Source organism: Scyliorhinus torazame, chromosome 10 (assembly GCF_047496885.1).
Source record: "Scyliorhinus torazame isolate Kashiwa2021f chromosome 10, sScyTor2.1, whole genome shotgun sequence".
Taxonomy (NCBI): domain Eukaryota; kingdom Metazoa; phylum Chordata; class Chondrichthyes; order Carcharhiniformes; family Scyliorhinidae; genus Scyliorhinus; species Scyliorhinus torazame.
In genome coordinates this window covers 159,210,212-159,236,877 of record NC_092716.1, presented here as the reverse complement: position 1 = coordinate 159,236,877, position 26,666 = coordinate 159,210,212, and the positions used below count along the sequence as shown (strand labels likewise).

The window sequence follows — 26,666 nt, the reverse complement described above, 5'->3', positions numbered from 1 at the left end:
TTGGTGTCTTTTACCAGTGAAGTACTTTTGAGGGAAATCACTGTGGTAATGAAGGAAAATTAGGCAATTTGCACATAGCAAAGTCCCACAAATCGCAATTAGACAAATGACGAGATAATCTATTACCTACAGCACTGAAGGTGGACTGTGGTAATTGTCATGATATTCAAACACACACATCATGATAGACACACCAACAGACAAATCAGAACACACAACACCACAACCAATCACAGAAAGATATAAAAGCACAAACACGACACCTGGTGGTCAGTATTAGCTGGAGACGAGGACCAGGACAGACCTGCTACACGACACACTCAGGGAGACAGCACGTGCAGAGTATCCAGAACGAACTGTATATAAGAGTTAAAATAAAATAGAGTTGTACCACATACAACTGTGTTGGCTCATCTGTGCACCAGAGAACCCAACACCACAGTAATGTTTTTGTCCTGTGAGCCTGTTTGTCTGTAAACAATAGCATCATGGTAATGGAGTCATAGAGTTCTACAGCATAGAAAAGGCCCATTGCAGTCTACTTCAGTCAAAAACAATTACCTAACTATTCTAACCCCATTTTCCAGCATTTCACCCTTGTATGCTTTGGCTTGCAAGTGCACATCTAAACACTTCGTAAATATTATGAGGGTCTCTTCCTCCACCACCCTTCGAGGCACCAAGTTCCAGACTCCTACCACCCTCTGGGTGAAAAGGTTTATCCTCACATTCCCTCTAAACCTCCTGCCCTTCACTTTAAATCTATGCCCCCTGGTCATTGATCCTTCCACAAAGGGAAAATGTTTCTTTCTGTCTACTCTATCTATGCCCCTCATAATTTTATACATCTCAATCATGTCTCCCCTCAGTCTCCTCTGCTCCAAGGAAAACAACCCCAGTTTATCCAATCTCTCTTCCTAGCTAAAACTCTCCAGCTCAGGCTATATCCTAGTAAATCTCCTCTGCGTCCTTTAAAGTGCCATCACATTCCTCCTTTAATGGGGATTCCAGAACTGCACTCAATACTCGAGATGGCCAAACCAGCGTTTTATACAGTTCCAGCATAACCTCCCTGCTCTTAAACTCTATGCCTTGCCTTATAAAGGCAAGTATACAATATGTTTTCTTTTTTTTTTATTCCTTTATTAGAGTTACAAAGCCAGAGCTCAGGGTGTGGGCAGGGACAAATCCCTAATCCTGCTCCAAAAAACAATTCAAATTGAATCCAATTCATGGTCCCCACAAGCGAGCCATACCAGATCCATTACACTTGACCTCACACTCATTTTAGCCAAAAAGCCGAGAAGCGATGCAATATGCTTTCTTAACCACTGTATCCACCTGCTCTGCTACGTTAAAGGACCTGTGTACAGGAACACCAAGGTCCCTCTGATCGACGGTGCTTCCCAAGGTTCTGCCGTTTAGCATGTGTTCCCTTGCCTTGTTTGTCCTGCCCAAGTCCTCACACTGATCCGAATTGAATTCCATTTGCCACTGATCACATCTGACCAGCCTGTCTATATCCTCCTGTAATAAAGTTAGTGACCAACCCTCCTCCTTAATGTCTAAATCATTTATATAAACCAGAAACAGCAAGGGCTCCAACACTGATCGCTGCGGGGCCCCACTGGACATAAGCTTCCCTCAACCATCATCCTCTGCTTCCTGCCACTCAGCCAATTCTCGATCCAATTTGCCAAATTTCCCTGGATCCTATGGGCCCTTACCTTCGCTATCAGTCTCCCATGTATCCATCCAGATGCCTCTTATATGTTGCTAATGTGCCTGCTTCCACCACATCTTCTGGCAGCGCGTTCCAGGCACCCACCACTCTGCGTGAAAAACTTACCCCACACATCTCCCTTAAACTTTCCCCCTCTCACCTTGAACCTGTCTGCAAAATGCTCCCCCACTGGCACTTCAACCACTTGCCCTGCTTCGTTACCTAAAATAAAGTCCAGGACCACCCCCTCTCTTGTTGGACCATCTACAAACTGGCTTAAAATGTTCTTCTGAGGGTGACACTGTGGTTATCCTCCTGCCTTGTATGTTGACCTGCTGACAGTGCTGGCTCAGGCCCATCACCCTGGAGTGATGTAACACAGACCCTGGGAGAGTGGAACTGGGTGGGGGAGGGGGGGGGAGGGACCAGATCGGGTGAGGGGGGAGACGATGGATGGGATGGTGAGAGTGAGTGAGATGATGGACAAAGCCGCATCCTATGAGAAGCGGCTAAGTCAGACTGCCGCCACCTGTCCTCCCGCAGGTCTTCCCCAGATTGTCCTCCAGCTCCTCTTGGTCCACCTCCTCCTTCCGGTCCTCCTCTGGCAAGGCCGCATGTTCCTTCACCTCCAGCACGTCGTCCGCTACTGTGCCAGGTTTTGGAGAGCACAGCAGACGACCACAAAGCGGGCCACCCTCTGGGGGATGTACTGCTGTTAATGGGCGATGGTTTGATTCTCTCTTATTGGAAATGGTCATTGCTTGGCACGAATGTTACTTGCCATTTATCAGCCCAAGCCTGGATATTATCCAGGTCTTGCTGCATTTGCACGTGGGCTGCTTCAGAGTCTGAGGTCACGAATGGTGCTCAACATTGTGCAGTCATCAACCAACATATCTACATCTGACATTATGTTGGTAGGAAGATCATTGATGAAGCAGCTGAAGATGATTGGGCCTGGGACACTACCCTGAGGAACTCCTGCAAGGATGTCACGGGATTGAGATGATTGACCTCCAACAACCACAACCATCTTCCGTTGAGCTAGGTATAACTCCAACCAGTGGAGAGGTTTTCCCAATTCTCATTGACTCCAGTTTTGCTAGGGCTCCTTGATGCTAGACTTGATCAAATGCTTCATAGCGCCAGGGACCTGACTTCAATTCCAGCCTTGGGTGACTGTCTGTGTGGAGTTTGCATTTTCTCCCCATGTCTGCATGGGTTTCCTCCGGGTGCTCCAGTTTCCTCACAGTCCAAAAATTAGGTGGATAGGCCGTGCTAAATTGCCCCTTAGTGTCCAGGGATGAGTGGGTGAAGTGGGATTATGGGTTTCCAGGGATACGGTGGGAGCCCGATTCGGTGCAGACTCGTTGGGCCAAATGTCCTCATTCTGCATTGTCACATCCACTCGTGAAATGCTGCCTTGATGTTAAGAGCAGTCATTCTCACCTCACCTCTTGAGTTCAGATCTTTTGTCCAACATTGAGCCAAGGCTGTAATGAGGTCAGGAGCTGAGTGACCTGGTGGAACACAAACTGAGTGTCAGTGAGCAGGTTATTACTAAGTGCCACTTGATAGCACTGTTGATGACTCCTTCCATCACTTTACTAATAATTGAGAGCAGACTGATCGGGCAGTAATTGGCCATGTTGGATTTCTCCTGGTTTTTGTGTACAGGACATAACTGAGCAATTTTCAAATTTCTGTGAAGTTGGTAGTATTGTAGCTGTACTGGAACAGCTTGGCTAGGGGCGCATCAAGTTCTGGAGCATAAGTTTTCAGTACTATTGCTGGAATATTGTCAGGGCCATAGCCTTTGCTGTATCCAGTGCCTTCAGCCGTTTTCTTGATATCACGTGGAGTGAATCATATTGAGGATAGACAAGTCCCCCGGGCCTGACGGGATATATCCAAGGATTCTATGGGAAGCATGAGATGAAATTGCAGAGCCGTTGGCAATGATCTTTTCGTCCTCACTGTCAACAGGGGTGGTACCAGGGGATTGGAGAGTGGCGAATGTCGTGCCCCTGTTCAAAAAAGGAACTAGGGTTAACCCTGGGAATTACAGGCCAGTTAGTCTTACTTCGGTGGTAGGCAAAGTAATGGAAATGGTACTGAAGGATAGGATCTCTGAGCATCTGGAAAGACACTGCTTGATTAGGGATAGTCAGCACGGATTTGTGAGGGGTAGGTCTTGCTTTACAAATCTTATTGAATTCTTTGAGGAGGTGACCAAGCATGTGGATGAAGGTAAAGCAGTGGATGTAGTGTACATGGATTTTAGTAAGGCATTTGATAAAGTTCCCCATGGTAGGCTTATGCAGAAAGTAAGGAGGCATGGGATAGTGGGAAATTTGGCCAGTTGGATAACGAACTGGCTAACCGATAGAAGTCAGAGAGTGGTGGTGGATGGCAAATATTCAACCTGGATCCCAGTTACCAGTGGCGTACTGCAGGGATCAGTTCTGGGTCCTCTGCTGTTTGTGATTTTCATGAATGACTTGGATGAGGGAGTTGAAGGGTGGGTCAGTAAATTTGCAGAAGATACGAAGATTGGTGGAGTTGTGGATAGTGAAGAGGGCTGTTGTCGGCTGCAAAGAGACATAGATAGGATGCAGAGCTGGGCTGAGAAGTGGCAGATGGAGTTTAACCCTGAAAAGTGTGAGGTTGTCCATTTTGGAAGGACAAATATGAATGCGGAATATAGGGTTAACGGTAGAGTTCTTGGCAATGTGGAGGAGCAGAGAGATCTTGGGGTCTATGTTCATACATCTTTGAAAGTTGCCACTCAAGTGGATAGAGCTGTGAAGAAGGCCTATGGTGTGCTCGCGTTCATTAACAGAGGGATTGAATTTAAGAGCCGTGAGGTGATGATGCAGCTGTACAAAACTTTGGTAAGGCCACATTTGGAGTACTGTGTACAGTTCTGGTCGCCTCATTTTAGGAAGGATGTGGAAGCTCTGGAAAAGGTGCAAAGAAGATTTACCAGAATGTTGCCTGGAATGGAGAGTAGGTCTTACGAGGAAAGGTTGAGGGTGCTAGGCCTTTTCTCATTAGAGCAGAGAAGGATGAGGGGCGACTTAATAGAGGTTTATAAGATGATCAGGGGAATAGATAGAGTAGACAGTCAGAGACTTTTTCCCCGGGTGGAACACACCATTACAAGGGGACATAAATTTAAGGTGAAAGGTGGAAGATATAGGAGGGATATCAGAGGTAGGTTCTTTACCCAGAGAGTAGTGGGGGCATGGAATGCACTGCCTGTGGAAGTAGTTGAGTCGGAAACATTAGGGACCTTCAAGCAGCTATTGGATAGGTACATGGATGACGGTAAAATGATATAGTGTAGATTTATTTGTTCTTAAGGGCAGCACGGTAGCATTGTGGATAGCACAATTGCTTCACAGCTCCATGGTCCCAGGTTCGATTCCGGCTTGGGTCATTGTCTGTGCGGAGTCTGCACGTCCTCCCCGTGTCTGCGTGGGTTTCCTCCGGTTGCTCCGGTTTCCTCCCACAGTCCAAAGATGTGCGGGTTAGATGAATTGGCCAATGATAAATTGCCCTTAATGTCGAAATTGCCCTTGGTGTTGGGTGGAGGTGTTGAGTTTGGGTATGGTGCTCTTTCCAAGAGCCGGTGCAGACTCAAAGGGCCGAATGGCCTCCTTCTGCACTGTAAATTCAATGATAATCTATGATTAATCTAGGACAAAGGTTCGGCACAACATCGTGGGCCGAAGGGCCTGTTCTGTGCTGTATTTTCTATGTTCTATATTGCCTGAAGACTTGCATCTGGGATGCTGGGGACCTTTGGAGGAGACCGAGATGGATCATCCACTCGGCACTTCTGGCTGAATACCTTGTGTGTTTTACACGTGCTGGACTGCTCCCATCATTGAGGATGGGGAGATTCACAACTGGATATGAAAGGACTACAGGGCTTGGATCTGATCCATTGGTTGTGGGATCGCTTATGTTGCTTGGCATGCAAGTAGCCCTGCGTTGTAGCTTCATCAGGTTGACACCTTATTTTTCGGTGTGAGTGGTGCTGCTCCTGGCATGCCCTGCTGCACTCTTCATTGAACCAGGGCTGATCCCTGGATTAGTGGTAATGGTAGAGTGGGGGATATTCTGACCCATTAGGTTACAGATTGTGGCCGAGTACAATTTTGCTGCTACTGATGGCCCACAGCGTCTCTCAGATACCCAGTCTTGGGTTGCTGGATCTGTACTGCATCTATCCCATTTTGCACAATGGTAGTGCCACACAACGCAATGGAGGGTATCCTCAATCTGAAGACGGGACTTTGTCTGCACAGAGTCTGTGGAGTTATGTGATATCATCTAGAACGGTGAAGCCCTCCTGATCGGCACCCCATACACCGACTTCAAAGGGCTTTTCACAGTAATTTCATAACTAACCCACGGTAGCAGCAGTGTGGTGGACATAAAATGTACCTTTGGCAGCACCTTCAAAACATGTGACATTTTAACACTTGGGGGGACAGTGCGAGCAGATGCTTGCGAACTCCACTGTCTGGAGGTTCCCTTCCAAACCACAAGCTTAGAACTATATCGCCATTCCTTCAGTGTCAAGGGATCAAAGTGTCAAAGGATCCTGCAACTCCCTTCCCGTCAGCACTGAGGGGGTACCCAAAGATGTGCAGGTGAGGTGGATTGGCCATGCTAAATTGTCCCTTAATGTCTAACAGTTAGGTGGAGTTACGGCGATACGGCAGGGGGTGGGCCTAGGTAGGGTGCTCTTTCGGAGGGTTGGTGCAGACTCGATGGGTCAAATGGTCTCCTGCACTATAGGGATTCTATGATTAGTGAAAATGATCCTGGCTAATGTGTGCTTTTTCAGGTTGCTGGTGTATGCCCTGTTTAACATGAGAGTTTTATGTTTCCCATATGTTTAAGTACTAGTGGAGTGATTATATATTACCTACAAAGCTAGATGTACAAATATTTTTTAATAGGATTTTTTAAACCAAAATGCAGCTTTAAAGTTGTTTGCAAAATGAAGACATCCAACATTTTATTTCCAGGCAACTATAGTTCTCTTTGTCTCCTTGCCGTAGCACCAATAAAATTGAAAGAATACTTTTTAACTGAACCACACTAACCACCAATTAGAATGTCATTTCAAGTATCACGCTGAAAGATTGTATTTTCTCCTTATCTCCTTTTAAACACAACTGTGTCTGACATGCTGAATGCTTTAGTTATGGGAAAATTGATCCTTTGACTTGAATGTAAGTACCTTTATAATCTCGTAAAATATTTTCTTCTGAAAATATGAATGTAAGGGCCATTGGGCTAAACAGCTGGCTTGTAATGCAGAACAAGGCAGCAGCGCAGGTTCAATTCCCGTACCGGCCTCCCCGAACAGGCGCCGGAATGTGGCAACTAGGGGCTTTTCACAGTAATTTCATTGAAGCCTACTTGTAACAATAAACAATTATTATTATTATTACATTTGACTTGCCAGACAGCATTGTTAAACGGTTAGATTTTCTTTCTGGACTAACATCATTGTTCATTTTAAGAATGTCATTCTTGCATCTGTTTGTGCTATATAATGTGTAGCTTGGGAATTAACTTCACTGAAATGCTCTCCTTAATTAAGCAATAATACCTTCTGACTGTGCATTCTGTGAATTGAGATTAGTCCTACAGGCTAACTGATATGTTGATTTCTCATCTTTCCAAAAAGACAGGTGGGAATCCATCCCATAGTGCCACTGTAAAACTGGTTTGTGATAACTTAACTGTGCTGTCCTTCAGAGAAGTGATTAGTTGATACTTTCCTGCAGTGATATGGGTGAGATTTGGCACTCTAGGCACTTACCAGTGTGAGCTCATATCCCACCACACTGATACCATTCACCCGTGTAACAGATTTCACTCTATTATAAAAATAGAAAATGCTGGAAGAACTAAGCAGGTTAGACAGCATTTGTAGAGCGAGAAACAATTAATGTTTCAGGTTTGTGACCTTTCATCAGAACTGAAACAGTTCATGTTGGAATTAAATTTCTTGTTGGGCACTTTATCAAATGCCTTTTGGAAGTGCATGTACACCACGTCAACAGCATTACCCTCATCAACCTCTCTCTGTTACACTACCAAAAACCATGATTTCTCCTTTTGATGTAGGTGTGCAGTTTGGCAGGGGATCAGGGTACTAGCCCTCACAATCATCGCCCAAATACTACAAAATCTGGAAACATACTCTTGTAGACAATTTTCTTGTATAGACTCTGGGAACTCTTGTCCCTTTCTGCACAGCAGCTATCCCAGTCTATATTTGAATACGTCCCCCATTATAACTGCTCTATAATTCTTGCAGTTCTCTGCATCTTTCCCACTAGTTGGTGACCTATGGACTATACCAAGCAATGTCATTGCACCATGTTTGTTCCTCGGGTCTAACCAAATAGATGGCGGCAGCACGGTAGCACAGTAGTTAGCACAGTTGCTTCACAGTTCCAGGGTCCCAGGTTCGATTCCCAGCTTGGGTCACTGTCTGTGCGGAGTCTGCACGTTCTACCAGTGTCTGCGTGCGTTTCCTCTGGGTGCTCCGGTTTCCTCCCACAGTCCAAAGATGTGCAGGTTAGGTGGATTGGCCATGATAAATTGCCCTTAGTGTCCAAAAAGGTTGTGTGGGGTTATTGGGTTACGTGGATAGGGTGCAGATGTGGGCTTGGGTGCTCTTTCCAAGAGCCGGTGCAGACTCGATGGGCCGAATGGCTTCCTTCTGCACTGTAAATTCTATGATTCTATGTTGGCTTTGACCATCCTCTTTCTCTAGCACTGCAGTGTTCTCCTTAATCAATGTTGCCACTGTTCCCCCTTTCCTATCTTTCTTGGGCACCTTGTATCCAGGAATATTTAAGATCCAGTCTTGACCTTTGAGCCCGATCTTTTGTTATTGCCACAACATGTTTCTGCATGGCTATGTGGCTATCTGTATCTGCAACTCCTAATCTTATTGCCACACTGAGCATTTACATACATGCACTGAAACTCTAATTTAGGCTTTATTACTTATGCTGAACCCACCTAATAATTTACTCTTTTCTACACGAATACTATCCTCCCCCAATATTCTTTGCACTTGGATATACATCTCTAGTATTACATCCTAGTTCCCACACCTGTGCCAAGTTAATTTAACCCCTCCCCAATAGCACTAGCAAATTACCCCTCAAGGAGCCACCTGGCCCTGTTTGGGTGCAGCTTGTCCGGCTGTACAGGTCCATCTCCCCTAAATCTGATCCTGATGTCCCAAGAATCTAAAGTCCATGGCATCAAGGAGGCAACACACTATCCTCAATTTACATCTGCAGCCACAGAAATGCCTGTGCATGCTCTCCCCGGTCCCCTCAATCGAATTTTCCATCACTATTGCTCTTCCATGCTTCTTTCCCACCCCTTCCTTCCATATTTGGCACTGGCTCCCTAGATAAACCATGGCTTCACACAGGTTGAAGAGTGAGATGCACTTGCAACTCGTACACAAGATGCCTATTTCTTCTTGACTGCCTGGTCGTAACACATTTCCTCTCTTCCTGAATATTCTTCAGCTGCAGGGTAATGCACATAAAATAAATATGTATGTATAAGCTTTAAAATAGATCAAACTTTTACTTTTTTCTGACTTAAAATTATTTGGCACAACTTTTTTGTATTTCTATTGATATTGATTTTGTCTTTGTTTTTCCCAATCTTTAGCCTCAGTCAATGTCCTAGTCCAAAACTGCAAGATCTACAACGATGCAAGCTGTGATATTTCAGCAGATGGACAGCTTCTGGCTGCATTCATTCCCAGTAGTCAGCGCGGATTTCCAGATGAAGGCATCTTAGCAGTGTATTCCCTTGCTCCACATAACCTGGGGGAAATTTTGTATACTAAGCGATTTGGTGAGTATATTCCAAAGAATACACACTTTTTTTCAAGTCTATTTTTCACTTTTAGTATTCTGTAGCCCATCATTTAGTATAATTTCCTTTTCTTCTGTTCAGAGTTAAAGTCCAGTTTCTCTGTTTCATGAGAATAATTTACCTAATTGTCACTTAAAACAAGCATTTTTTTAATAAATGTTTCTGAATACAAAAACATGAGCTTTGGGGTTTAGTGAAATAGGTTATACAGCATCCCTTAGACTACAAAAACAATGAGGCTATAGTTATGAAGCTGTAATAATGAAAATGAGTCTGCGCTTTTTAAGGGATTACCTCATAGACGTTTTCCGGATTATGAGAAGATAAATAGTGATTGTTTCTATTCATTGAGATAGTAACAAGAAAGCAATGTTTTAAAATAATCATAAAAATTAAAAGGGCAAGTTAGGAAGAATTTTTGATTCTGCGACTTAAACCTGAACTTTCCTGCCACAAATAATTTTGAAAGCAGATCAAGTCAATAACAGAAATTGGCTTGGAAAAGAGAATATTAGCGCATAGGAGGAGCAAGCAGGCAAGTGAGATTAGACTAGATAGGAGCCGCGCACACAAACATCTTCACACAAAGGGTGGTGAGCCTGTGGAATTCATTACCACAGGAAGTAGTAGATGCTAAAACTTTGAATATATTCAAGAGGCGGCTGGATGTAGCACTTGGGGAGAATGGGATCAAAGTATGGGGAGAAAGCAGGATTAGGCTATTGAGTTGGATGATCAGCCATGATCGTGATGAATGGTGGAGCAGGCTCAAAGGGCCAAAAGGCCTCCTCCTGCTCCTATCTTCTATGTATCTATGGTAGACATCCACATCCAAGTAGTCATGAAGACTATTTATGGGACTTTGAAACTAACACAGCTCCAATGGTTTCCAGTGCTAGCACACATTGAACCTCCTGACGTCCTTGGGGGAAACAATCCCCCTCAAGGAACACCACCAGCTGAGAGCTAACAAAGCGCTCTCACTGATCCAGGACATGAAAAAGAAAACCCACACGCTCATCTGAAATCTCATAGCCCCAAAACACTCCTGAAAACACTCCCAAAACTTACTGAGACAACCCCATCTTTTGATGGCATACCTCCTGATTTACTGCAGACATTACCAACTGCTACCTGGTCACTGACCCGAGTAGTGAAATTCGGACAACCTTCAACCAACCGCTTTAGGATGGACCAGGGAAGATGTGGCCACTTCCTCTACAAGTGGAACTTGCGAAGCAGCATGAATTGTGACTGGCCATCCTAGTCAGATCATCATCCACATACTAAACTTCTGCCCGCGAGATCCAATTTTGCTGGCATCACAACCATTCACACTGAAATTGTTGAATGGATTGTTAACCCCAAAATCAAAGTATAACTGCTTTCCCACCAATACGAATAAAAAAAACACAGGGAAGCCATGAAGAGCCATGTGGACTCTTTTTGTACATGCATTTCTTGCATTATATGTCACCGATTTTGCCTTCATTGATTTTAAGGACTTGGTGGCGAACTTACTTTCAGCAGTTTTGATCCAGTTCTCATGGGTATGAGCTCTGCATAAAACTGTCCAAATTAGTCACTCTCTCGAACTGAAAAATGGAAACTGAAATAAAATTGTTGGCCTGTAACATCCTAGCCCTCACCGTCAGATTTGGAGGGTACCCCAAAGATGCGCTGTGGAACCCCTCTCAGAAGTTCTCAGGTAAGAGTTTACCCAGCAATTGTCCAGAAGTATCAACTTCCACTGTACCGGGCAGCACGGTGACACAGTGGTTAGCATTGCTGTCTACTGCGCTGAGGACCCGGGTTCGGATCCTGGCCCTGGGTCACTGTCTGTGTGGAGTTTGCACATTCTCCCTGTGTTTGTGTGGGTTTCACCCCCACAACCCAAAGATGTGCAGGATAGGCGAATTGGCCACACTAAATTGCCCCTTAATTGGAAAAAATACTTGGGTACTCTAAATTTAAAAACAGACTTCCACTGGGTAATTGTACTGTGTTGCCAACTATTGGACAAAGTGGTTTAAATCGCTAACTTCGGATGGTTCTGCCAGTTTTACACTCAGAGTTATTCTGAAAGAGTTAGAGGGAGAAAAAGAAGGTTGGCACGGTGGTGCAGTGGTTAGCACTGCTGCCTCACAGCACTGAGGACCTGTGTTCGATCCCAGTCCTGGGTCATTGTCAGCATACCTATGATAAATACCTGGATAGAGCCCCGTATGGGACACACCCCTGACCCCGCCTCCCCAAATAAGAGCCCCACCCACCAACGGTGTTCCCCATCTGGCATGGTTTTGAACTTCTGTGTTGCCCTGAATGGAAAACCAAACAATTGGGAAAAGAGAAAGGGAGTAAACCAGAGCTCTCTGAGGAAACACATGCAGGCACGAGGAGAATGTGCAAACTTGATACAGACAGTGACCCGGGACTGAACCCGGATCCTCGGTGCCGTGAAGCAGCAGTGCTAACCACTGCTCCACGTGCTGCCCACAATTTTGGTTTCTAATGCTCCTGTGAAGTGCCTTAGTTTGTCTTTACAGAATGAGAGAATTTACAGTGCAGGAGGCCATTCGGCCCATCGAGTCTGCACCGGCTCTTGGAAACAGTTCACGCCTCAAAACTATCCCTGTAACCCAATAACCCTACCTAACCTTTTGGACACTAAGGGGAAATGTAGCACGCCCAATCCACGTAACTTGCACATCTTTGGACTGTGGGAGGAAATCGGAGCACCCGGAGGAAACCCGCGCAGACACGGGAGAAAGTGCAAACTCCACACAGTCATCCGAGGCTGAATTTGAACCCAGGACCTTGGAGCTATGAGGCAGCAGTGCTAACCACTGTGCTACCGTGCCGCCCTTGACAATGGTTTTATGGTCATCGTTGGACTTTAAATTCCAGATATTTTATTGAGATTAAATTCCATACCTGCCATTGTGGGATCGAACCTGGGTCCCCAGGTCATTATCCTGAACCTCTGAAATACAAGTCCTGCGACAATAAGACCGTAAGACACAGGAACAGAATTAGGCCACTTGGCTCATTGAGTCTGCTCCACCATTCAATCATGGCTGATATTTTTCTCATCCCCATCCTCCTGCCTTCTCCCCATGAACCCTGATCCCCTTATTAATCAAGAACCTATCTATCTAGGAGCTTACCAATGGGTGGTAGGGCCGGAAGGGGGTGTGTTGTAGGGCGCGACGGGTCCTGCAGGGGCGCGGCGCGGGAAGGGGCATCTGTGGTGGAGGATCCAGCGGGTGCCAGATCCCGGAGGGAAACCGTATCTTGCCTGCCGTCGGAGTACTCCACGTAGGCGGAACTGGGGTTGGCGTGGAGCAGTCGGACCTTTTCAACTAGGGGTCCGTTTTATGGGTCCTCGCGTGCCTCCGGAGAAGAACAGGTCCCGGAGCCATCAGCCAAGGTGGAAGCGAGACCCCGGAGGTAGACTTCCTGGGGAAGAGAAACAATCGGTCGTGAGGGGTCTCATTCGTGGCCGTGCAGAGGAGTGACCTAATGGAGTGTAGGGCATCGGGTAGGACCTCCTGCCAGCGGGTGGTTGGGAGATTTCTCGACCGCAGGGCCAGAAGGACAGCCTTCCACACGGTCGCGTTCTCCCTCTCCACCTGCCCGTTTCCCCGTGGGTTATAACTGGCCGTTCTGCTCGAGGCGATGCCTTTGCTGAGCAGATACTGACGCAGTTCATCGCTCATGAACGATGTACCCCGGTCGCTGTGGATATAAGCAGGGAAACCGAACAGGGTGAAGATGCTGTGCAGTGCCTTAATCACCGTGGCTGAGGTCATGTCGGTGCAGGGAATGGCGAATGGGAAACGGGAGAACTCATCGATCACGGTGAGGAAATAGGCATAACGGTTGGTGGATGGGAGGGGCCCCTTGAAGTCCACGCTCAGTCGCTCAAAGGGGCCCGAGGCCTTCACGAGCCGAACCTTGTCTGGCCGATAGAAGTGCGGTTTGCACTCCGCACAGACTTGGCAGGTCCTGACCATGGCCTTGACCTCCTTGGTTGAGTAAGGTAGGTTGCGGGACTTGATGAAATGGACGAGCCGGGTAACCCCCGGGTGGCAGAGGTCATTGTGGATGGCTTGCAGGCAGTCCTCCTGCGCGTTGGCGCATGTGCTGCGGGACAGGGCATCTGGGGGCTCGTTGAGCTCCCCTGGACGATACTTGATATCGTACGAGTAGGTGGAGAGTTCGATTCTCCACCTCAAAATTTTATAGTTTTTTATTTTGCCCCGTTGCGTGTTATCGAACATATAGGCGACCAACCGTTGGTCGGTAACGAGGGTAAACCTCCTACCGGCGAGGTAGTGTCTCCAGCACCGCACAGCCTCCACAATGGCTTGTGCCTCCTTTTCAACTGCAGAGTGTCGAACCTCGGAGGCGGTGAGGGTTCGGGAGAAGAACGCTACTGGTCTGCCTCCTTGATTGAGGGTAGCAGCCAGGGCGATGTCTGATGCATCGCTCTCTACCTGGAAAGGGATGGTTTTGTCCACCGCATGCATGGCGGCCTTGGTGATGTCAGCCTTGATGCGGTTGAAGGCCAATTCAGCCTCAGCCGAGAAGGGAAAAGTGGTGGTCTTTAGGAGTGGGCGGGCTTTGTCCGCATACTTGGGGACCCACTGGGCGTAATATGAGAAAAGCCCCAAGCACCGTTTGAGGGCCTTGAGGCTGCGGGGGAGAGGGAGTTCCTTAAGGGGGCGCATGCGGTCGGGGTCGGGACCTAGGACCCCGTCTTCCACGACATAGCCGAGGGTGGCCAGCCGGGTGGTGTGGAAAACGCATTTGCCCTCGTTATAGGTCAGGCTAAGGGCTCGGGCGGTCTGGAGGAACTTTTTGAGGTTAGCGTCATGGTCCTGCTGATCATGGCCGCAGATGGTGACATTGTCCAAGTACGGGTATGTAGCCCGCAAACCATACTGGTCCACCATTTGGTCCATCGCCCTTTGAAAGACGGAGACCCCATTTGTGACACCGAAGCGGACCCTGAGGAAGTGGAAGAGCTGGCCGGCTGCTTCGAAGGCAGTATAGGGGCGGTCGGATGGGGAGCTGGTGGTAGGCAGATTTGAGGTCGACCATGGAAAAGACTCCGTATTGGGCGATCCGATTTACCATTTCCGCGATGCGAGGAAGGGGGTACGCATCAAGCTGCGTGAATCGGTTTATGGTCTGGCTATAATCCACGACCATCCGTTTCTTCTCCCCGGACCGGACTACCACCACTTGCGCTCTCCAAGGGCTGTTGCTAGCCTCGATGACCCCCTCTCCCAGTAAACGCTGGACCTCTGACTTGATAAAAGCCATCTCTTGGGCACTGGAGCGCCGGCTCCTGGTGGCGACGGGCTTACAGTCAGGAGTGAGGTTAGCGAATAGCGAGGGGGGTGCGACTTTCAGTGTCACAAGGCAGCACACCGTGAGGGGGGGGCAAGGGTCCGCCGAACTTCAGTGTCAGGCTTCGGTGGCTGCACTGGAAATCCAGTCCGAGCAGCAGGGGGGCACAGAGGTGAGGGAGGATATAAAATTTGAAACGGGTGTATTTGGCACCCTGGATCGAGAGATCCGCAATACAGTACCCCGTGATTTGTACCGAGTGGGACCCAGATGCGAGGGCTATGGTTTGGGATGCGGGATGGGTGTGTAGGGAGCAGCGCCTTACCGTTTCAGGGTGGATAAAGCTCTCCGTGCTCCCGGAGTCGAAGAGGCATGCAGTGTCGTGCCCGTTGACCTGGACCTGCATCATGGAGTTCTGCAGGTGTTTAGGCTGAGTTTGATCGAGGGTGATCGCACCCAGTTGCGGGTAGTCGGAGTCGTCAGTCGTAAAATGGCTGCTGCCGTCGGTCGCACGTGTCGGGTCGAGAAGCTGGCCGCCGACCAGATGGCCGCTCCCATGGTTCGCACGAGGCTGATGACGCGTCAGAAGAGGGCGTGTCGGGTCCGTGCGCAGCAGCATTGTGAGGCCTGCGGACCTGAGAGCCTGATTTTCGGGCCAGCTGTTCTTTGTTTTTCTGGCCCCTGGGTCTGGCCAGGCAGACCCTCGCAAAGTGCCCTTTCTTTTTTTTACAAAAAATATTTTATTGAAAATTTTTGGCCAACCATCACAGTACATTGTGTATCCTTTACACAGTAATATAACAATATAAATAACAATGGCCAGTTTTATAAACAAGAAATAAATAATATATAAACAAAAACAAAAACGAAACTAAATGGCAACTGCCTTGTCCCAGATAAATATTCTCCAAAAATATGTTTTAACAGTCCAAGATACAATTATCTATAACAACAACCTGTACATATTATACTTATATATTAACATCCCTGAGAATCCCTCTGGTTCCTCCTCCTCCCCCCCACCCCCCCCCCCCCCCCCACCCCCCCCCGGGCTGCTGCTGCTGTCTTCTTCTTTTCCATTCCCTCTATCTGTCTGTGAGGTATTCGACGAACGGTTGCCACCGCCTGGTGAACCCTTGAGCTGATCCCCTTAGGACGAACTTAATCCGTTCCAGCTTTATAAACCCTGCCATGTCATTTATCCAGGTCTCCACACCCGGGGGCTTGGCTTCCTTCCACATCAACAGTATCCTGCGCCGGGCTACTAGGGACGCAAAGGCCAAAACATCAGCCTCTCTCGCCTTCTGCACTCCCGGCTCTTCTGCAATCCCAAATATAGCCAACTCCCAGCTTGGTTCGTCCCGGACCCCCACTACCTTCGAAAGCACCTTTGTCACCCCCACCCAAAACCCCTGTAGTGCCGGACATGACCAGAACATGTGGGTGTGATTCGCTGGGCTTTTCGAGCATCTCGCACACCTATCCTCTACTCCAAAAAATTTGCTAAGCCGTGTTCCAGTCATATGCGCCCTGTGTAACACCTTAAATTGTATCAGGCTTAGCCTGGCACACGAGGACGATGAGTTTACCCTACTTAGGGCATCAGCCCACAGCCCCTCCTCAATCTCCTCCCCCAGCTCTTCTTCCCATTTCCCTTTCAGCTCGTCTACCATAATCTCCCCCTCGTCTCTCATCTCCCTATATATGTCTGACACCTTACCATCCCCCACCCATGTCTTTGAGATCACTCTGTCCTGCACCTCCTGCGTCGGGAGCTGCGGGAATTCCCTCACCTGTTGCCTCGGAAAAGCCCTCAGTTGCATATACCGGAATGCATTCCCTTGGGGCAACCCATATTTTTCGATCAGCGCTCCCAGACTTGCAAACGTCCCATCTACAAACATCTCTCAATTGTGTTACTCCTGCTCTTTGCCATGTTCCAAAACCCCCCTCCATTCTCCCCGGGGCAAACCTATGATTATTTCTTATCGGGGACCACACCGAGGCTCCCGTCTTTCCCCTATGCCGTCTCCATTGCGCCCAAATTTTCAGAGTAGCCACCACCACCGGGCTTGTGGTGTATTTCTTCGGTGAGAACGGCAACGGCGCCGTCACCATGGCTTGTAGGCAAGTCCCCCTACAGGACGCCTTCTCCAATCTCTTCCACGCCGCTCCCTCCTCTTCTCCCATCCACTTACATACCATTGAGATGTTGGCGGCCCAGTAGTACTCACTCAGGCTCGGTAGCGCCATCCCCCCCTATCCCTACTACGCTGCAAAAATCCCTTCCTCACTCTCGGGGTCTTCCCGGCCCACACAAAACTCATGATACTCTTCTCAATCCTTTTGAAAAAAGCCTTCGTGATCACCACCGGGAGGCACTGAAACACAAAGAGGAATCTCGGGAGGACCACCATTTTAACCGCTTGTACCCTCCCTGCCAATGACAGGGATACCATGTCCCATCTCTTGAAGTCCTCCTCCATCTGTTCCACCAACCGCGTTAAGTTTAACCTATGCAATGTACCCCAATTCTTGGCTATCTGGATCCCCAAGTAGCGAAAGTCCCTTGTTACCTTCCTCAACAGTAAGTCCTCTATTTCTCTGCTCTGCTCCCCTGGATGCACCACAAACAGCTCGCTTTTCCCCATGTTCAGCTTATATCCTGAAAATTCTCCAAACTCCCCAAGTATCCGCATTATCTCTGGCATCCCCTCCGCCGGGTCTGCCACATACACCAATAAATCGTCCGCGTAAAGAGATACCCGGTGTTCCTCTCCTCCCCTGAGTACTCCCCTCCACTTCCTGGAACCCCTCAATGCTATTGCCAGGGGCTCAATCGCCAGTGCAAACAATAATGGAGACAGAGGACATCCCTGCCTCGTCCCTCTATGGAGCCGAAAATACGCAGACCCCCGTCCATTCGTTACCACGCTCGCCATCGTGGCTCTATACAGCAGCTGTACCCATCTAATATACTCATCTCCAAAGCCAAATCTCCTCAACACCTCCCACAAATAATCCCACTCCACTCTATCAAATGCTTTCTCGGCATCCATCGCCACCACTATCTCCGCTTCCCCCTCTGGTGGGGGCATCATCATTACCCCTAGCAGCCTCCGTATATTCGTATTCAGCTGTCTCCCCTTCACAAACCCAGTTTGGTCCTCCTGGACTACCCCCGGGACACAATCCTCTATCCTCATTGCCATTACCTTGGCCAGAATCTTAGCGTCTACATTTAGAAGGGAAATAGGTCTATAGGACCCGCATTGCAGCGGGTCTTTTTCCTTCTTTAGGAGAAGCGATATCGTTGCCTCCGACATAGTCGGGGGCAGCTGTCCCCTTTCCTTCGCCTCATTAAAGGTTCTCATCAGTATCGGGGCAAGCAAGTCCACATATTTCCTATAAAATTCGACTGGAAATCCATCCGGTCCCGGAGCCTTCCCCGCCTGCATACTCCTAATTCCTTTCACTACTTCCTCTATCTCGATCTGTGCTCCCAGTCCCACCCTCTCCTGCTCCTCCACCTTAGGAAATCCCAGCCGGTCCAGGAAGCACATCATTCTCTCCTTCCCATCCGGGAGCCGAGCTTCGTATAATCTTTTATAGAATGCCTTGAACACTCCATTCACTCTCTCCGCTCCCCGCTCTATCTCTCCTTCCTCATCCCTCACTCCCCCTATTTCCCTTGCTGCTCCCCTTTTCCTCAATTGATGGGCCAGCAACGTGCTCGCCTTCTCCCCATACTCATACTGTACACCCTGTGCCTTCCTCCACTGTGCTTCTGCAGTACCCGTTGTCAGCAAGTCAAATTCTACGTGTAACCTTTGCCTTTCCCTGTACAGTCCCTCCTCCGGTGCCTCCGCATATTGCCTGTCCACCCTCAGAAGTTCTTGCAGCAACTGCTCCCGTTCCCTACTCTCCTGCTTTACTTTATGTTCCCTTATTGATATCAGCTCCCCTCTAACCACTGCCTTCAGCGCCTCCCAGACCACTCCCACCTGGACCTCCCCGTTATCATTGAGTTACAAGTATTTTTCAATGCACCCCCTCACCCTTAGACACATCCCTTCATCTGCCATTAGTCCCATGTCCATTCTCCAGGGTGGACGCCCTTCTGTTTCCTCCCCCATCTCCAAGTCTACCCAATGTGGAGCGTGATCCGAAATGGCTATAGCCGTATACTCCGTCCCCCTCACCTTCGGGATCAACGCCCTTCCCAAAACAAAAAAGTCTATTCGCGAATAAACTTTGTGGACATAGGAGAAAAACAAAAACTCCTTACTCCTAGGTCTACTAAATCTCCACGGGTCTACTCCTCCCATCTGCTCCATAAAATCTTTAAGCACCTTGGCTGCAGCCGGCCTCCTTCCAGTCCTGGATCTCGACCTGTCCAGCCCTGGCTCCAGCACCGTATTAAAATCTCCCCCCATTACCAACTTTCCCACCTCTAGGTCCGGGATGCGTCCTAGCATGCGCCTCATAAAATTGGCATCATCCCAGTTCGGGGCATATACGTTTACCAAGACCACCGCCTCCCCCTGTAATTTGCCACTCACCATCACGTATCTGCCCCCGCTATCCGCCACTATGGTCTTTGCCTCAAACATAACCCGCTTCCCCACTAGTATAGCCACCCCCCTGTTTTTCGCATCTAGCCCCGAATGAAACACCTGCCCCACCCATCCTTTGCATAGTCTAACCTGGTCTATAAGTTTCAAGTGCGTCTCTTGTAACATAACCACGTCTGCCTTAAGTTTCATAAGGTGTGCGAGTACTCGTGCCCTCTTTATCGGCCCGTTCAGCCCTCTCACATTCCATGTGATCAACCGGGTTGGGGAGCTTTTTACCCCCCCCCCCCCTTGTCGATTAGCCATCCCCTTTTTCCAGCTCCTCACCCGGTTCCCACGCAGCTGTGTCCCCCCCAGGCGGTGCCCCCCCGCCCACCCCACCCCATTCCGGCTCCCCCCTCTTCCCAGCAGCAGCAACCCAGTAATTCCCCCCTCCCACCCCCCCCCCCCCCCCCGCTAGATCCCCCACTAGCGTAGTTACACCCCCCATGTTGCTCCCAGAAGTCAGCAAACTCTGGCCGACCTCGGCTTCCCCCCCGTGACCTCGGCTTCCCCCCGTGACCTCGGCTCGCACCGTGCGACGCCCCCTCCTTCCTGCTTCCCTATTCCCGCCATGATTATCATAGCGCGGGAACAAAGCCCGCGCTTCCCTTTTGGCCCCGCCCCCCATGGCCAACGCCCCATCTCCTCCACCTCCCTTCCTCCCTCCACCACCACCTGTGGAAGAGAGAAAAGTTACCACATCGCAGGATTAATAACATAAAACTCATCTTTCCCCCCCTTTTTTCCCCCCCCATACTCGCCCCACCACTTTGTTTCAAACGTTCTTTTTTAATAACCCGCTTATTGCAGTTTTTCTTCCACAATAAAAGTCCACGCCTCATCCGCCGTCTCAAAGTAGTGGTGCCTCCCTTGATATGTGACCCACAGTCTTGCCGGTTACAGCATTCCAAATTTTACCTTCTTTTTGTGAAGCACCGCCTTGGCCCGATTAAAGCTCGCCCTCCTTCTCGCCACCTCCACACTCCAGTCTTGATATACGCGGATCACCGCGTTCTCCCACCTACTGCTCCGAGTTTTCTTTGCCCATCTAAGGACCATCTCTTTGTCCTTAAAACGGAGGAATCTCACCACTATGGCTCTAGGAATTTCTCCTGCTCTCGGTCCTCGCGCCATCACTCGGTATGCTCCCTCCACCTCCAGCGGACCCGCCGGGGCCTCCGCTCCCATTAACGAGTGCAGCATCGTGCTCACATATGCCCCGACGTCTGCTCCTTCTGCACCTTCAGGAAGACGAAGAATCCTTAAATTATTCCTCCTCGCGTTATTCTCCAGCACCTCCAGTCTTTCCACATATCGTTTATGGTGTGCCTCGTGCATCTCCGTCTTCACCACCAGGCCCTGTATATCGTCCTCGTTCTCGGCAGCCTTTGCCTTCACGACCCGAAGCTCCCGCTCCTGGGTCTTTTGCTCATCCTTTAGCCCTTCGATCGCCTGTAATATCGGGGCCAACAGCTCCTTCTTCATTTCCTTTTTAAGTTCTTCCACGCAACATTTCAAAAACTCTTGTTGTTCAGGGCCCCATATTAAACTGCCACCTTCCGTCACCATTTTGGTTCTTGCTTGCCTTCCTTGCCGCTGCTCCAAAGGATCCACTGCAATCTGGCCACTTCCCTCTCCTTTTTCCATCCGTTTCCAGGGGGGATTCCCTTCTGGTTTACCGCACAGTGCTTCTAGCCGTTAAAATTGCCGTTGGGGCTCTTATTAAGAGCCCAAAAGTCCGTTCCACCGGGAGCTGCCGAAACGTGCGACTTAGCTGGTCATCGCCGCACCCGGAAGACCGCAAAGTGCCCTTTCTTCCCGCAGTCGCTGCAGATCGCGGAGCGGGCTGGGCAGCGTGCGCGTGGGTGCTGGCCCTGCTTGCAGAAGTAGCATGGTGTGCCCCCATGGTGAGCGGGTCGCCGCGTGGCGCAGGCCTGTAATACGGTTGAGTCTGAGGAAGTCCGGGGGGGGCTGGCAGAGTCCGCGGGGTACGTACCCAAGTTATGTCGGGCCACCTCCAGCGAGGAGGCAAGCATTAGCGTCTCCTGGAGGTCTTTTGCCCCGTTTTCGAGCAGCCGCTGCCGGATGTAGGTCGAGCGGATGCCGGACAAGAAAGCATCTCTGATATGCAGGTTCATATGGACTTCCCCTGTCACATCCTGATGGTCACAGTCCCTGGCAAGCGCGGTGAGTTTTTCAACAAACTCGTCGAGCGATTTCCCCCAAGCGCTGCCGGCAGGTAGAGAGCAGATGCCGGGCGTGCACCTCATTGACGGGTTTGACAAACCGCTTGCGGAGCAACTCAATCGCTTCCTCATAAGTCGTCGCCTTTTCGAGCGTGGCGGAGATTCTGTGACTCACCCGGGCGTGGAGTAGACGCAGCTTGCGTGGCCCTAGGATGGGAATCTCTGCGGAGTCCAGGTAGGCCTCGAAGCACCGCAGCCAGTATTGAAACATTTCCTTTGCCTCCGGCGTTCGTGCTTCCAGATTGACCTTCTCGGGTTTTAGGCCTGCGTCCATCCTGAATCTAGTTTAGTCTAATAAATTGAGGTACCCTCAATAATGACGCTTAGAGATTAAACTGTAAAGAAGGCTTTATTAGACTAATAACTACACTACAGCTAGAGACGAGAGCTGACTGTTACACAGACCATGAGGCAGGCCTTTATGTATGGCTCCCAGATGGGCGGGGCCAGAGGCGGAGTCCCCAGGGTTCCAAGCCCGGTCTTAAAAGGGACATCGCCGTACATGATGATAAGGCAGTAACCGTTCATCACACACTGTCTTAAAGACACTCCGTGATTTGGACTCCACAGCTTTCTGTGGCAAAGTGTTCCACGGATTCACCACCCACTGGCTGAAGAAATTCCTCCTCATCTCTGTTTTAAAGGATCGTTCCTTTAGTCTGAGATTCTGTCCTTTGGTTCTAATTTTTCCTACAACTGGAAATAGTCTTTCCACGTCCACTCTATCGAGGCCTCACAGTATCCTGTAAGTTTTAATAAGATCCCCCCTCGATCCTTCTAAACTCCAAAGAGTACAGACCCAGAATCCTCAACCATTCCTCATAGCACGAGCTGTTCATTCCAGGGATTATTCTTATGAACCTCCGCTGGACCCTTTCCATGGCCAGCACATCGTTCCTTAGATAGGGGCCCAAAACTGCTCACAATACTCCAAATGGAGTCTGACCAGAGCCGTATACAGCCTCAGAAGTACATCCCTGGTCTTGTATTCTAGCCCTCTTGAATTACATTCAATCTAAAATTGCGTTTGCCTTCCTAACTGCCGTCTGAACCTGCACGTTAACCTTAAGAGAATCGTGACCAAGGACTCCCAAGTCCCTTTGTGCTTCTGATTTCCTAAGCACTTCCCCATTTAGAAAATAGTCTGTGCCTAAATTCCTCCTTCCAAAGTGCATAACCTCACACTTTTCCACATTTAATTTCATTTGCCACTTCATTGTCCACTCTCCTAGCTTGTCCAAATCCTTCTGCGGCACCCTTGCTTCCTCAATACTGCCTGTCCCTCTACAGATCTTTGTATCATCTGCAAACTCAGCAACAATGCCTTCAGTTCCTCCTTCCAGATCGTTAATGTGTATTGTGAAAAGTTGTGGTCCCAGCAGAGACCCCTGTGGCACACCACTAGTCACCGTCTGCCATCCTGAAAAAGACCCCTTTATCCCCACTCTCTGCCTTCTGCCAGTCAGCTAATCCTCTATCCATGCCAGGATCTTACCCTTAACACCATGGGCTCTTAATTTATTTAACCGTCTCCTATACGGCACCTTGTCAAAGGCCTTCTGGAAATCTAAATAAATCACGTCCACTGGTTCTCCTTTGTCTAACTTGCTTGATACCTCCTCAAAGAACTCTAACAGATTTGTCAGACATGACCTTCATTTGACAAAGCCGTGCTGACTCAGTCTCATTTGAGCATGCACTTCAAAGTACTCCGCGATCTCATCTTTAATAACGGACTCTAAAATCTTACCAATGACCAAAGTCAGGCTAACCTGCCTATAATTTCCCGTCTTCTGTCTCCCTCCCTTCTTAAACAGGGGTGTTACATTTGCCACTTTCCAGTCCTCTGGGACCCTTCCTGCCTCCAGTGATTTCTGAAAGTTCACCACCAAAGCCTCCACAATCTCCTCAGCTGTCTCCTTCAGAACACTGGCGTGTAGTCCATCCACTCCAGGTGACTTATCCACCTTCAGACCTTTCAGTTTCCCGAGAATCTTCTTCTTAGTGATGGTCACTGCACTCACCTCTGCTCCCTGATTCTCCTGGAGCACTGACATCCCACTGGTGTCTTCCACTGTGAAGACTAATGCAAAGTAACCACTCAGTTTATCTGCAATTTCTTTGTTTCCTATTATTACTTCTCCAGCCACATTTTCCAGTGGTCCGATGTCTATTTTTGTCTCTCTTTTACCTTTTATATGTTGAAAAAACTCTTCCTATCTTCTGTTATGGACCAGGGTTTAGATAACCCCAAAGTGTATCATAGAATTCACCTGACCCACAACTTTTAATAGATTGTGGTATGGGGAGCACATGGCACTCTCTACAGGTATGGTACAGCAGAAATGGAAAAGTATTTTTTAAAGCAAAACAATGTTTATTCTATGAACTCAAGTTAACCTTTTTAAAACATACAGTGAACACCTTAGCAACCATTAATTCAAATACACCCCCCAAAGAATACAACATGAAGTAATCCTTTAAGCTTTCCTTTTAACATCCATAAGACTTAGAACACCTTTTACCAGAACATCAGGTTAAAGTCTCTACTGTTATTAGTTTTAATTCACCAAAATTGATTTACAGCCTTTAGGTTACAGAGAGAGATGTATGCACCTTCTGGCTGTGACTGCAGCTATCCAGCTCTGAAAACGAAACTAAAACACACCCTGCAGCAAACAGCCTAAAACGAAAGTAAAAAGCTGACACAGCCCAGCTCCACCCACTCTCACATCATTGCAGTAGAAAACACCCATTTCTTAAAGATACCCTCACTACAGATATTTATATACACACCCATTTGTAAACATCCATTTCTTAAAGGTACTCTCACATGACACCTCCCCCCAAGAAAATACAATAAACCATCAACTTCAAGATGATTTCATTTTTCACCTTTTCACTGTCCTTTAAGAAATGCACACAGTAAATATACTTTTTCGTTTCAAAAAACAACACACGCAAACAGGTATAATAATATAGTCCTTTTCTTTTTTCTTCCTCCAACTGAAATTGCTTCCATTCATCACATTTGTGACAAAGCATCGGCTATCACATTTTCTCGTCCTGTCACATGTACTATTTTTAAATGAAATGGCTGCAACAATAAACTCCAGCGAAACAGCCATGCATTGTTATTCCGGAATCGCTCCAAAAACGTCAACGGATTATGATCAGTACATATAACGGTGTCAGACGGATTGCTGGTCACCTGAATGTGCAAATGTTGCAAAGCCAGCACCAAACTCGAAGTCTCCTTCTCTATCGTGGAATGCGTTTTCTGGTGAGAATTCAATTTCTTTGAAAAATAACCAATAGTCCGCTCTAGCCCTTCATCGTCGTCTTGGAGAAGCACCGCACCTGCACCCACATCACTCGCATCAACCGCCGCTTTGAATGGTTTCGTATAATTTGGGATGGCTGACACAGGAGCAGTGGTTAACACAGCCTTCAGGCTGTCAAATGCCTGGAATTTGTTACGCTTCTTGAGCAAGTCCGTCAGTGGAGCGACCACACTGCTAAAATTGGGTACAAATTTCCAGTAAAATCCACTCATAGCAGAAATTGCATTATTTCCCGTCATGTCGAGGGTATTGGAAACTCCCCAATAACTTTTGTTTTCACATCCCGTGGGACCATTCGACCCTGTCCGAATGTGTGGCCAAGGAAAGTGACTTGGGCCTTTCCGAATTCACTTTTTGGCTAGATTTATCACCAAACCCGCCTCCTGAAGTCGATCGAATAACTCCCATCAGATGTTTCAAATGTTCTGTCCATGACTGGCTGAAAATTACCAGATCGTCGATGTATACCGCACAATTTGGTAATCCTGAAACAACTTTGTTAGTTAACCGTTGAAATGTGGCTGGGGCGTTTCTCATGCCAAATGGCATAACTTTGAATTGTTATATACCATCTGGAGTCACAAAGCTGAAATTTCCTGCGCCCTTTCGGATAAAGGTACCTGCCAGTAACCTTTAAATAAATCCAGTTTGGAAATACAAGCTGATTGTCCCACTTTCTCAATGCAATCCTGCAAACGTGGGATAGGATAAGAGGCCGTTCTTGTAACTGCATTAACCTTTCTATAGTCCACACACAACCGTTGAGTGCGGTCTGGGTTAGGTACCATCACTATGGGTGAGCTCCATTGGCTGCAACCCACTTCAATTATGCCATTTTTAAGCATACTTTCAATCTCTTTGTTAACCTGTGCCAATTTTAAAGGGTTAAGTCTGTATGGATGTTGTTCGATTGGAACAGCATTTCACATCTATATCATGTATAACCATTTTAGTACTTCCCAATTTATCTCCACAAATATGCCCATGTGATATCAATAACTCTTTCAGGTCAGTCCGTGTTTCCTCTGGAAGGTAACTCAATTGATCCCAATTTTTAAGAACATCCTCATTTTCCAATTTAATTTGAGGTATGTCAAATTCACAGTCATCTGGATTTGTTTCGTCACTTTGAGTTAGAATCATTAAAACCTCCTTTTTCTCTCCTTCCTTTTGAAAGTACCTTTTAAGCATATTCACATGACACACTCGGTGAGTCTTCCTTCTATCTGGTGTTTATACCACATAATTCACCTCACTTAATTTCCTTTCAATCTGATACGGTCCACAAAACCTTGCTTTTAAAGGTTCATCTACCACTGGTGACAACACTAAAACTTTATCTCCACTGGCAAAACTACAAACTTTGGATTTCTTGTCCGCTACCCGTTTCATCACATTTTGTGCAACTTTTAAATGCTGTCTAGCCAATTCACCT

At 48.0% G+C, this 26,666-nt stretch overlaps 1 protein-coding gene across 5 annotated transcripts in view; it reads left to right on the top strand.

Moving 5' to 3' along the window:
* The window catches only part of LOC140430996 (activating molecule in BECN1-regulated autophagy protein 1-like), a 629,857-nt gene that overhangs the window by 346,109 nt on the left and 257,082 nt on the right, over positions 1 to 26,666 (top strand). For all 5 annotated transcript variants that reach the window (XM_072518877.1, XM_072518876.1, XM_072518878.1 and 2 more), the window contains one exon: positions 9,458 to 9,646. In XM_072518877.1, coding sequence (XP_072374978.1) covers positions 9,458 to 9,646 — 189 coding nt within the window. The remainder of the gene's footprint in view (positions 1 to 9,457; positions 9,647 to 26,666) is intronic.